The 13,550-nt window shown below is 41.2% G+C and overlaps 1 protein-coding gene across 2 annotated transcripts in view; it reads right to left on the bottom strand.

Moving 5' to 3' along the window:
* Positions 1–13,204, bottom strand: part of LOC106589364 (glutamate receptor ionotropic, delta-1) — a 453,450-nt gene extending 440,246 nt beyond the window's left edge. The window contains exons 1-2 of one of the 2 annotated variants that reach the window (XM_014179241.2): positions 12,783–13,204; positions 6,110–6,265 (exon numbers count right to left, since the gene is read on the bottom strand). In XM_014179241.2, the coding sequence (XP_014034716.1) occupies positions 6,110–6,265; positions 12,783–12,864 (238 nt within the window). In that variant the 5' untranslated portion in view covers positions 12,865–13,204. The remainder of the gene's footprint in view (positions 1–6,109; positions 6,266–12,782) is intronic. The other variant, XM_014179240.2, reaches the window with a different exon arrangement.
* Between the last annotated feature and the right edge of the window lie 346 nt (positions 13,205–13,550).

Here is a 13,550-nt window from a genome sequence, read left to right as displayed (position 1 = left end):
GAGCCCGAGCTCCTTGCCAGGCAGCCAGAATAAATTTCAAATCAGTGTTTGTATCAGATGCCGGGATATGAGTCCGGAAAAGTAGGCAAATTAATTATCCAGGACGGATTCGTTTTAAAGCGCGGCACACAGCTAATGGGTGATGCTGCAGAGACAACCACGGCTGTATATCTTGTGGAGATAGAACTGGGCTTGCACTTTTGGATCTTTATCCACACTCCAGCTATGCATCTTCTTTCTAAATTGCACCAGTCTGGGAGAATAAGTCAGGGCGGCAACATGATTAATTCTGCCCAATTGTTTCCTCTGTCATAAAATGGGTGTCTTTCAGGCCAGCACTGACTGATGCAGACTCAGGGTTGGAGCTGGCTGCCAGCTGGGTATGAGTGATTCTCAGAGCTCTCTGTAGAATCACCACAGAAGAGAGAGCGAGGGAGAGGGAGGAGGAGAGAAGGAGATCAATCTCATCACTTTGGGATCCTGGTGTCACACCATTTCTGGTCCTATTTGAGCAGTTGCACAGGGGTGACTGCACATCGAAGGTGTGAGTTTCTCTACCTTCACATGGAACATAAGAGTAGGCTTGAGTCTTCTGTGCTCTAGTCTTATCGTTCTTACCCATTGTATTGTACTTATCCATTGTACTCCAGCAGACTATGTCACCACCAGGAAACAGGGGAATGTTCTTAATAAACACTCATCTCATCTGCATGGCCACTGAAAAGGTCATATCAATTAAACGCTTTTCACCGTCAGCACAATGGTGCACTTAAAGCCTGGAGAGAAAAGGTTTTCTGTTTAGTTTTCTAGTGAGATCAATATTGATGCGGTAATCATGGAATTCAACCAGAGAATGCTGCTCCTCTGACAATGAGGAGACAAAAAGCGTTGATTTGTTTTAGACGCAGGACAGTGGGTATTGTCTGTGTAAAGAAAGGATCGTGGAAATTTCTCTACGAAATAAAACAATCATTCATTCAGCAGAGGATGCCAGGGTAAAATGATTGTTTTTACACTAATGCAGTGGTAACGGAGCTGCTGGTCATAATAAAAAAATGGTAAGTAGCCTAATTTGCTTGACTTACAGTGAGAAGAAAAAGTTCAAATCAAAAAGTCGAATCAAATCTTATTGTTCACATACACGTATTTAGCGGATGTTATTGCGGGTGTAGCGAAATGCTTGTGTGTCTAGCGCCAACAATGCAGTAGTATCTAAAAGTGCAGTAGTATCTAAAAAGAGAAAAGAAATATATAAATATTAGATCGAGCAATGTCATATTTACATATTTCTTAATTCCATTCTTTTACTTTTAGAGTTGTGTGTATTGTTGTAAATCGTTTTGAGATACCCCTGCACTGTTAGCAAATGTCCAATAATGACACTTCAGCGTCGGAGTCAATAAAGAAATCCTACCGTTATAAAAACTATTCTTTGAGTGGAGATGCTGAGTGTGAGGTTCCAACTCCAATCATTTTTGCTGAAGCATTTTATAGCTAATGAAAAAGGTCATTTGACAGAAACTTTCAGACATTGTTCTTGATGTTTGAGAACAATAGTTTTATATAGAATCAAATCAAAGGCTTACTGTAAAATAATTGCTTGTTCCAAGGATGAAAAAACGACTCCCTAATCTCCATTATTAATGAGCTCCCACTGTCATAAGAAACGCTAATGCTTTGTCTTGTATGTGATGCGTTTTCAAACAAGCTAAATCAACTTTACTACAATGAGCAAATGGGTGTGTGTATGTGTCACGTTTATCTGCTCTCTTATGAAATGCCTTCGTTGGTGTTTTGAGTTATTCTGTATCCGTGAGCAACCGAAGCAAGAGAGCTATGGTAATGCATGCTTTCCTTGTCCTCAAGCAACACAATATGGACATCCATCTTTGGAGATGAAGGCAAATTTGCACATTCAGAATGAAACACTGCCCAACACTTACCATCAACAACACAGGCCTATATGTGCCTCCAGTATCTTCACTTGGTATTGGTTATTCACTCCTACAAGATTCCACCAATCATGTTACTGGACATAAAAACACAAATACTGTATGTGCCTCCAGTATGTTCACTTGTATTGGTTCTTCACCCCTACAAGATTCTACCAAATCATGTCACTCTCACATGTAAAATGACACAAAGCAACGGTGTTCTGTTCTAAGTCAGCCAGAGATCTCTCTCTCTCCTCCCTCCCCACAGGAAGAGCATCATTTCAGCAGCAGCACGGCCCCCTGGGAGTCTATCGGTTCTATTGGTCACTGAGAGAGGAGCGGGCGCTGAGCGCAGGGCTTACTGGACAGCAGGACACATCACAAGGTGTGAATCCCTCCCTTACCCATAATCCTCCACACCCCAAGCTGTCAGCGGTGGTCTCAGAGGGCTGACTATCTGGCGTGGAGGAAAAGGTCAGCGACGAGTGGGAAGTCATCGAGCCACTCCCTGGCTGTGCCGTATTGATCTCCTCTGCCCCTCAATGTCATTAATTGAAAAAGCCCAGGGACTCAACTGTGACCAATTACCGAGCAGCCTCCAATGGTATTAGATGCCATTGTTTGTGTACTTGTGTGCAAAGGCCACATATACTTACATGCAGTTAACATAGATTTTGCTGAAAGAGATTTATGCAAATAATGAGCAGCACCGCCCTTCGCTGCTATTGACCTCCTCCGGAAGGTCGTGGAAGGCAAACTGACTTGGTGAGTTTCCGTTTCAATTCAACATCAACAGCTTCTAATGTACTGTATGTAACGTATACGGACTCCTGGCAAGTAATGACGACATGGCTTACGAGCAATTGAACAATTAAACTTTGAATTCCACTGTTCCTACCTTCCCCCTTGAAAGTAGCAGGATACATTGCAAATAAAAAATGACTGGTCATTGGTCAGAATAATCAGATCAGATTGTGATGGTGTTTTTGCTGTGGGCCGAAAACACCATCCTACCTGAACAGGCTGAAGTTGTTTGTTTTTTTAAGCTCTTACACTAAAAGGGCATTATTATAATTTTCACAATTTCAGAGTGTTATTCCTACCTTAGTGTGGAAATATCATTAAAAAAAAGGAAATTACGTTTTTGACTGCACTGCCCCTTTAAGCAGCAGTTGTGCGTCTTCGTTCCAGAAAAAAAAGGTACAGGCAGATTCCAGCGTACGGATGTTACATTTGTACACAAAATCAAAACTTTAATGTCCCACAGAATGGACTAAATAAATAAATGAAACTTTTGATGTGTGTGTCTTGGGGGGAGTGTATACCAAAAAGAACGGACTTCTAAATATTGGCATGTCGGACAAATAAAGCAAATAAGAGGTTGTATGGATGTTACACGAAATGGACCAACTTTTTGGGGTGACTGAACTCATTAGCAAAGTCTGTGAGTTTGTAAGTGTCAGGTCAAAACATGGATAGACCATTTTGAAGAAAAGGCTTGGCTGAACACAAAAAAAAAAACATAATTTTGAAAAGACTGTCATTAACATTATTACTTGAGAGGAAAAACAACTGTTATATGTTGTACAACCTTCGTTATGTTACAGTCTGAAACAGAGGCTAATTTCTTGATCAACATCTACCATCATCACCAATACAACTCACTATAAAACAAGCAAATTAGGCTATCTGTTTTGAAAGCAACATGTCTTTAAAGGCTGCCTCACAGTGGATAGCAATGATGTGTGGAAAATGGAGTCGAGTCCTGCTCGACTCAATACTTCCACCTAGCTTTCTATCCACAGAAGATACTGCTGCTCAACTATTTTGGGGAGCCTTAAGCCTTGTTCACTCTAATCAAATTTTTGAGCATATTTGATTTTAAGAATTTTTTCCCCCTGCAGTCTGCACAGCCAAAAACCACGTTGAATCAGATATTTCAAGCCACTTTCAAACCCCTATCTTAAGTGGTTTGTGGTTTGCTTTCTTTCTTAAGTGGTTAAGTGGTTTGCTTTCAAGTGGGTTTTAGGCTGTTATTTGGCATATCTTGTTGCTTGCTAGCTACTCTGTTGACAGTTTGACAAGAATATGTGGTAGCTAACTAGCTTGTTAATTGTTTACAGACAAATTAATGGCCAGTGGTGTAGTGCTATGTTTTAAGGTGAGGGAGCGCCAAAGAAATATGTAAATTATGTCATAATTTCCTCAATGTTTGTACCTACAGGTGTAGCCAATTGAATAGCCTATAATTATAGATTATACATCAAATAAATCCGCCAATTGCAACGTCTGCCTATTCAACTGGTTTTTTTTATTACTGTTTCGTGAGCATATTAGTGCCGATGGTTTTAAGAAACTATTAGCCTTTCTTGTATTTTGTTTCAATCAAATCATACACTGTATCCTGCCTAGTGGCACGCTCTGTTGCATTTTGGCGCATTATATTTTTTGTACAATTTAACCTCTTTTAAAATATATATACAGTACCAGTCAAAAGTTTGGACACACGTACATATTCAAGGGTTTTTCTTTATTGTTACTGTTTTCTACATTGTAGAATAATACTGAAGACATATGTGGGAACTCCTTCAAGACTGTTGGAAAAGCATTCCAGGTGACGCTGGTTGAGAGAATGCCAAGAGTGTTCAAAGCTGTCATCAAGGCAAAGGGTGGCTACTTTGAAGAATCAGAAATATAAAATATATTTTGATTTGTTTAACACTTGTTTAGTTATAGCATGATTCCATATGTGTTATTTCATCATTTTGATGTCTTCAATATTATTCTACAATGTAGACCATCCTAAAATCTACAAAACATTAGGAACACCTTCCTCAATTCATCGGGGCATGGACTCACTCTACAAGGTGTCAAAAACTTTCCACAGGGATGCTGGCCCATGTTGACTCCAATGCTTCCCACAGTTGTGTTAAGTTGGCTGGATGTCCTTTGGGTGGTGGACCATTCATAATACACATGTGAAACTGTTGAGCGTAAAAGCCAACATAGCCAACTTAACATGCAAAACATCCATGACATAGACTGACCATGTGAATCCAGTTGAACACTATGACCCATTATTGATTCACTTGTTAAATCCACTTCAATCAGTGTAGATGAAGGGGAGGAGACAAGTTAAGGATGTTTAAGCCTTGAGACACGGATTGTGTATGTGTGCCATTCATAGGGCGAACGGGCAAGACAAAATATTTAAGTGACTTTGAACGGGGTATGGTAGTATGTGCCAGTTGCACTGGTTTGAATGTGTCAAGAACTGCAACGCTGCTGGGTTTTTCACACTCAACAGTTTCCCATGTGTATCTAGAATGGTCCACCACCCGAAGGACATCCAGCCAACTTGACACAACTGTGGGAAGCATTGGAGTCAGCATGGGCCAGCATCCCTGTGGAATGCTTTCGACACCTTGCAGAGTCCATGCCCCGACGAATTGAGGCTGTTCTGAGGGCAAAAGTGGTGTAACTCAATATTAGGAAGGTGTTCCTAATGTTTTGTACACACAGTGTACATATTTATTTGGTTTGTCATTCTATAATTTTTTATGGAATTTTTGTGGTAATTAAAATATAACTTATTTAGAATTTATCAGAATTAAATCGTTTTGCCAACTCCGTGTAGCACTACACCCCTGGCTGTGTCTAGCTAAAAATGACTTGTTTTGAAAGTTGGGTCATCTTATCCTTTGAGGTTTTAGAAGTGTTTGTACACTATGATTATGAACATTCAAAGCAGCTTGGAAACTCCCATGGCAGGCATTGTTGTCACCTGAGCTTGCCACATAACTTCTGAGCGATAGGCAGCACAAGAACCACCACCAATCAGCCTACACCACTGCACACGCACCCGTTGTTACTATGACAACTAGCATAGCCACGTCAGCAAATGACTGCTTTCTGAACACACACAAATCTGACTTGGTCACTTGTAACTTGCTGTTTGGACAGTCAGTATTCCAAAACGGGCCTGCAGTGTAATCAAGGCTTAAGAGCTTCAAAGAGGAACAGGAACACTTTAAATTATCCTCTTCTCCTCTTAAAAAATGACTAGCCTACAAACTGCACTTGAGGTATAGTTATGCTACTAAGTAGCCTACTAACCAAATATGGCGAAAGAAGGAAAAAAATGCATTTCAAAATAATTCAATGGCATCCCTTACCTTCCTGGACCGCCTGGAAAGGGTTGTTCGCCTCGACAAGTTTTATGGAGTGTGTGATTTTCTCGCTCTGCAAAATGTCGTCGTTGAGACTGAGGTCTGAGATCGCCAGCTGGAAAACCTCGTCATCCCTCACTGCGTTCTCCTCGAATATGGCACCTGTTGAAAAGATGCAACTGTCAACATTGCAATATGTGTAGAGATGCATTGCAAAAACTAGGAGTGTATTGATTATGCCAAATCTGTTGCAAAACGTTTCGTAAAAATAAAAAAACAGAACAAAACGGGGAGGGACCTTCTTCTTTAAATTTGTATTGGTGGACCGCAACCAACTGAAAGATGAATACACCACCACCTACTCTACTGGATTGTGAGGCATGTCACGGCCTCCCTATTCATCAATTTCTCTTATCTAGCCCTGTGTTTCCGCCTACTGTTCTGGAGTGTGAATTCATTATACTTTGTGACACAAAAAGGGAAGGAAAAAAGAACAGGGAAATAGGAAGAAAAATTGCCCTTCCAACTAACCCTACACCCATTAAAAACCTCACCATTATTCCACTACTTGGCCCTATCTGATCATACACCAGGCTGGGAGCCTGGGAGGACGGGACACTATCGTTCAACACAACTTGTAACTCTTCTGCAGTAAAATCTTGTACACCCAAGTACTTCTCTGCAGCTGCCACCACAACATCTATTTCTGTGATTTACGTTAAATGTATGCAGTACAGTTGATAACCATGAATATGAACGCTAAGAAACCAACCTTACTGAAGCACCTATCACTCTCTATTGGCTTCAGCTTACACACAAGGAGTCTCTTAGTATCCCTCGCCATGGACTCATCTTCCTCTACTATTCACTTCACTGCCTCAGCATACGAAACCTTCTGTACTACTCAGATCCTGGCAACCTCAACCTGCTTTTCTCTCACCGGACACTTCTGATCTCCAGCACCATGGGTACCCTTACAGTTAACACACAACTTTTCCCACCGATACTACACATTCATTTGTCTCATGCCATCCTGCACACTTCTCACATCTAAAAATCTCCCTCCTACATATTGCTGCAACATGACCATAAACTTGGCACCTAAAACACCATAATGGGTTCGGGACAAAAGCTCTCACTGGATAACTGACACATCCTAACTTGACTTTGTAGGGTAAAGACTGCATTAAACTCAGCAGAACAGACAGTGTCTTCACTGTTTCACCACGCTCTCCACCAGGTCTGCGTCCCACCAAACAGCGAGCGTCACAGACACCGGGAATCTTCCATTTCAGTTGATCCTCCTCACCACTTAGGGATAGCCCCCTTTTTTTCAATTTTCGCCTAAATGACATACCCAAATCTAACTGCATCTAGCTCAGGCCCTGAAGCAAGGATATGCATATTCTTAGAACCATTTGAAAGGAAACACTTTGAAGTTTGTGGAAATGTGAATTGAATGTAGGAGAATATAACACAATAGATCTGGTAGAAGTAAATACAAAGAAAAAAACAACCAGTCTTTTTCTAACACCATCTTTGAAATGCAACAGAAAGGTCATAGTTTTAGCCATAACTCTGGTTGTAATTGCGATAGTGTCCACAAGATGGCAGCAGTGTATGTGCAAAGTTTCAGATGGATAACTTGAAGTAAGAATGAACAACAAGACTTTTAGTGTAAAGTCCCCAGGTACATTTGGGCAAATCATGAGGGAGACTTTCGCATTCATATTCCATTTGTCTGGCAGAATATGGTCAAATCTGTAAACTTTGCCTTTGATTTAGCTTTCTCAATTTTAGTCGCCATATTATAAGTTCAACAATTCGTTAACAACCAGTTTTCATAACTCTGAATATCCTTAGAATTTTTGTCCAAAATGAAAAGGCATGCTGTTGTACAAGGTTAGTAGCTACATTTTACGACAAGTACATGGTTTCCAGCTCATTAGCTATCTAGCAAGCTTTGCTTGACCCCGATTGGTGCTTATTTGACAAAGATACAGTGGTTCAAGTCATGGCCACCCGCGTCATCGGCGTGCCATGAAGGCGTCGCTCTCTGACCAAATATGGTGTCCTATAGGATATACTACACCCCCAATGAAATAGTGAAGTCTTGTTACCTTCTAGGATCTCTGAGGAATAGATACGAACGTGATTTGACTCGTTGAAACAACGTTTAGGGTGAGATTTTCACAGATTCCTTTCTTTGCAAATTGAACGAGTGGAAATACAAAATCGATCGTGCATGCTATATGGACCTTTCTTGGATATGAAAAAGGATTTTATCTAACAAACGACACGTGTTATCTCTGGGACCCTTTGGATGATAAATGAGAGCAAGATTTCAGAATGTAAGTACACATTTCACCTTCAGAGGTGAATTTATCAAACCTATCGCGAAGAAAAAAGTGTTTTGTTGTTAGGAGCTCTCCTCAAACAATAGCATGGCATTTTTTTGCAGTAATAGCTACTGTAAATTGGACAGTGCAGTTATATTAACAATAATTTAAGCTTTCAGCCGATATAAGACACATATGTACCGACATTTGTTGTTTCTCTAAAATCTGTGATCTTGACATAACGCGCTGCATGATTTACAACTGTCCCGTCGACGAAACAGCGATCCTTATTAACGCCTCCCCAGTTATCACTCCTTTCAATGACTCAACAGTCCCCAACCTCTTCTCCACCCAACCTAACACCACGTATGGATCAGTTAGAAGGCACAGATCTATTCTCACTCCAGAATCATCTTTGTCATCATTGGGACAAGGCTCATACTCGGCGGTCTTCACCGCAACCTGCCGCCACAGGTAATTCATCCTCACTCTTGTCATGTTACATTTCCCGAGCTACCAGAGTATGTTTTTTTTTTTTTTTTGTACATGATGCCAATCTTCCTCACCACACCACTTCCCTCTACACTCAGCTCCATTACTTCTTCCTCGTTTTCCAAAAATGTCCACATCTCCATGCTCTTTCTGCTCCTTTATCCGCTGTAGTAGCAAACTGTTCTTGGTTCTTGTATCTTGGATTTGCCACCATGTCGCGTCGACTAAAAAAGCTCTACCAGCCGCCAGTACTCCCCTTCCCAGGGAGGGACCTACCTGAATGTGTCCAATAGAAACTCTCGTTTTCGTTGCAAAACAGGACAGGATGTTTTACAACTGTTTGGACAAATGATTACACCCTAGACCAACACAGGCAGTTGCGTTTCAGTTTCAGAGAAATCTCATTCACCTGACACTTCCACCTATGTGCAATTACTCTGGGTAAGAGGTTAGTTTCAGAGCAACCATTACAAAAGTAGGCCCTAATGTTAAGGATACAATTAATCAAGAAATAGATGACATGACATTATTTTCTCTTAAGATGTAGGTTTTCAATGATCCTTATTAGCATTATAAGGAAAGGTTAGTGGATTTACAGTGAGTGGGTGGATGCCAGATCAAGACTTTTCACTTTCCCTGCCTGTCAATCTGGCACATGGTGATTGGTTACACGCAATGTATATATTTTACCCCCTGTACATTCATTTCAGCACCATGGAGAGCAAGAAGGTTGTAGGCCTACATAGACTCTCTCAGCTCCAGCTACTGGGCCCTGTTTTTCAAAAGTTATCTGATCGGATTTCGGCAATCGGGTAGGATAAAATGCATAAAATAGAATGAATAGAACATGGCATCATTGACTTTAATTGGGAAGCCCATTATATTCATTCTATGCTACACATTTAATCCTATTTGACTGCCAAAATCCGATCAAATAACTTTTGAAAAACTGGGCCTTGATTGAAGATGTGCTTTAACCACATATCTAGGACCAGATTATCCAAACCCTATCCATTATTTTACCATTGGGAGATGGGGGGGGGCTTCTTGTTCATGTATCTGTGGTTAGGGGCAACTTCTACCCACTCCTCAGCTTCAGTTACACTGTAAAAAAAAATCCTGTTGTTTTGATGGTAACTTACTGGCGGTGTAAGTTACTGTAAAAAAGGTACAGTATGTTACGGTAACATACTGTGGGCCACCCTTTTTTAACAGTAATTTACAGGTAACTGGCTGCCAATAGCCAGTTACCATAAAAACAATCCGATTTTTTTTTACACTTTACTGTAGATATGGGCCGCGCTTCACAAGAGCTCTGGAAAAGAACGTCTGCTAAATGAATAAAATGTAAATGTAAAATAACCTTGCCTACTTTATGGTAGAACTGCCTAGACTTTACCATCCATTCAAGTTTCCTGGAGTTGTTTGTTGATAGGCTACATTATCCATCATCTGAAGTCAATTATTGTAAACAGCGTTCAGACTGGATAAAGTAGCCCAGATGTATGACGGATGTGTCGTATTTTGCAGGTGGTCAAGCGAATAGCCTTCCTTGATGTATAACTGGTGTGTTCATCTTATTTAGCATGGGATCAGAATAGCGCATCTGCCTTCTCTATTTGTCGGTGAGAACAGATTAGATTCCTGTGTTTCGAGCTCGCCTTTCATTGCAGGGCTGGATAACCAGCGCCTCTATTTCGCCCCATCACCCCGTAAATCATTCCACGTCAGGTGTCCAACTCATTGGACATACCTATTTCTCCTTTGCATAAGGAACAGCTTCAGCTTTTGGCCAGAAGGATAACTTGAAGAGGAGAGGAAAGGAGAGGAGGGTGAAATTATATAGCAATAAGGTAGCGGCAAACGTAATATTCTCTAGGCTATTGGTCCCACTTTACGCACAATAACACAGATAGTCCTTACCCGTTTGATATCAGGAGTTGGACCATACCCATTAGGCCTAACATTCAGATATTGAACATCTAATATATTCACACCTAGAAGGAGGAACTAAGCAAAACAAATGCCTCAGAGACGGCAAACCAACGATTGGACGAGACAGATCCTCGCGAAAAGGTTTAGACCGGAATGGAACTCTGACACACTCAAAAGTGGGCCGTCTTTTGGTTTCCAAGTCAGACCATCGTTGATTTGAGGGCTCTCCAGAGTTTTTGTGCATGCAGCAGCAGACTGGCTATGAACAACGAATATTTGAACCGCATGCGTCAAGCAAGCCTTAAAACGAGAATCCATTGTATTCGAACGTAATGGTGTACCACTCTTCAACCTCACCCATTAAGACAATTCCATATGAAGTTAATCAGAAAGAGGATTGATTGTTTAAAACATGTTTAGTATATAGCCTACGCAGCATACTCAAGGCTAAAGCTTTATAATGGCTTTGCACTCCAAGCCTTTTCTATCAAGATCCCGATACAATCACATTGGATTCCGAGAGAACAACATTTTCCAAAACACATCAAAACCTTAACGGGCATGGAATGAACGTTTTAAAAACATTAGAATAACCAAATCCAGACACAAAGCCCTGGTTTCGACATTGAGGATGGGGGTGACAAAAGTGCAACGTAACCAACAAGTCCTAATGGCTACATTAGAATGATTCCAATTTGCTTCAAACCTGGTTTGTTAGTTATGTTTTATATTACGGTAAGGCCGACAAAGTGCAAATGCCATCGACGATAATGCATCCAATAGCCTTTGCATGTTTTAGTTATAAACCCCCGCAACAGCCTAAATGCCTAAACTACTGTCTCAAATGTAAGATGCTTCAGCTGTTATCGTGCTGGATGGCTTTATTTCAACATATTAACTGTTGATCACTGCAGCACTATTGGATACTTAACATGCAAAGGTTTCGATGTAAAATTAAACAACAATTGATTGTTTTTCTGCTACGGTCTGCGTGTATGTGTGTGTGTGTGTGTGTGTGTTTGTACGTGCATGCTTGCTTGCATACATGCGTGTTTGCATTAGTTGTCTTTGATCAAACAAATGTCATTAAACACATGCCAGTGACATTATTTAGAAATACAATATTCTAGTTATTCGTATTGACTCCCTCCATCTCCCCCGCCGCGGACATAAGTTGTTTTAGCAAAATGTACATTTATGTCAGATAAAATACATTTGGCAAATCTGACATATTACACACCCAAATTCACCAAACAGATTACACTGGCATCTATTCTAATGTTGGATTAGGACATACGGGTTTAGTATTTGTCCCTTTGTCATTTATTTCCTTCGCGGGCGTTTAACATTTCGCTCACGTTCAATTCAAAGTTCATGCTTATAGATGGGGAGGGGGAGGAGGGGATGGGCAATCCTCTAAAAACACACGTTGGTTCAGTCCGTCTGATCTAAGCAAATTAGTTCCATCTTGCTTTGGATTTGTGGTGTGAATTACAATATATTTACAATATTGTCTATTCACATGATTTCGGGAAAAGACACATTGGTGGTGCACTTTTCCAGAGACTTTCAGTCAAGCATTTGCAAAGCCATTCATAAGATATTGTATAATAGGCAACGCAAACTGACAATTTAATCTGACCATGGCCTCATGGTTTAGAATTCAAATGATGCTGTAAAATTGCCACAGCTCCAGGGATGGGGCAACGCTATTCACCCGAACTACATATCATCATCGTTTATACGGTATTTAGTTGTAACTCGCTCTTCATACTAACACATTCATCCTTATGCCTTCCTAAATGTATCTTACATTTAAACAACAAAAAGAGCACTGTTTTATTCTACGCACTAAGGGGGTTTATATCACACCTCCGCGTTTGCACCCCGTGTCCCCTGCACAATCTCCTTACCGATGTGAATGATGGAGTCCGCGCTCGCCACTGAATTGCATTGCAATATCCATAAGGAAAGGCATATTATCAGCAATTCCATCTCCGGTTTTGGCGAAAGCAGCTCATCCACCGTCCCTCGTATGTCGGACAAATCCAAATAAGCAACAGTGCATGAACCAGTTGTTCAGACTGTGAATAAAAGCCGAAAACAAAACTATAAGGAAGGAGGAAAAATGTCAAGGGGTTTCCTGGGGATAGAATAAGTAAGTGCAAGGGAGGTGGCGGTTGGGCAGAAAAGGCAGGGAAATACTCGGCTTTTCGGTAAGGAAGGCTGAGAATCCAGCGCGCTCTGCGGCTCTCGCTCTATCCAGCGCTCGCGGAGTCTGAGACATATCAAACTGCAAACTGCGGAGGAGGGACACCCCCCACGCGCTCTCTCGATAGCTCTCTCGCTCTCGATTTTCTCGACCCACGTGACTGCAGAGACTCTATCTACAACGCTAAGCTGCCCGGAGAAGACAGGGAGAGATGGAATCCGAGCAAGCCGGAGACGGCGACGGCGATCAAGACATGCCCCTGAGGCTCGGTCTGTCAGCGAACGCACATTACCATGGACTGGAACCTGGAAAACCAAAGAAAATCCGACATTAAAAAACACATGGATGGCGCGCAAAGCAGACTTGCATTGCAGTGTAAGTAATCGCACCGGGCGCATAACTTCCGATGTATAGTTAACTCTCATAACAGAACTATCAATTGCTATTATCGAATGACATAACTAGATTG

This window comes from Salmo salar, chromosome ssa28 (assembly GCF_905237065.1).
Source record: "Salmo salar chromosome ssa28, Ssal_v3.1, whole genome shotgun sequence".
Classification (NCBI taxonomy): Eukaryota; Metazoa; Chordata; class Actinopteri; order Salmoniformes; family Salmonidae; genus Salmo; species Salmo salar.
The sequence above is the reverse complement of the archived record's forward strand: the minus strand, read 5'-3'. Positions and strand labels throughout refer to the sequence as shown.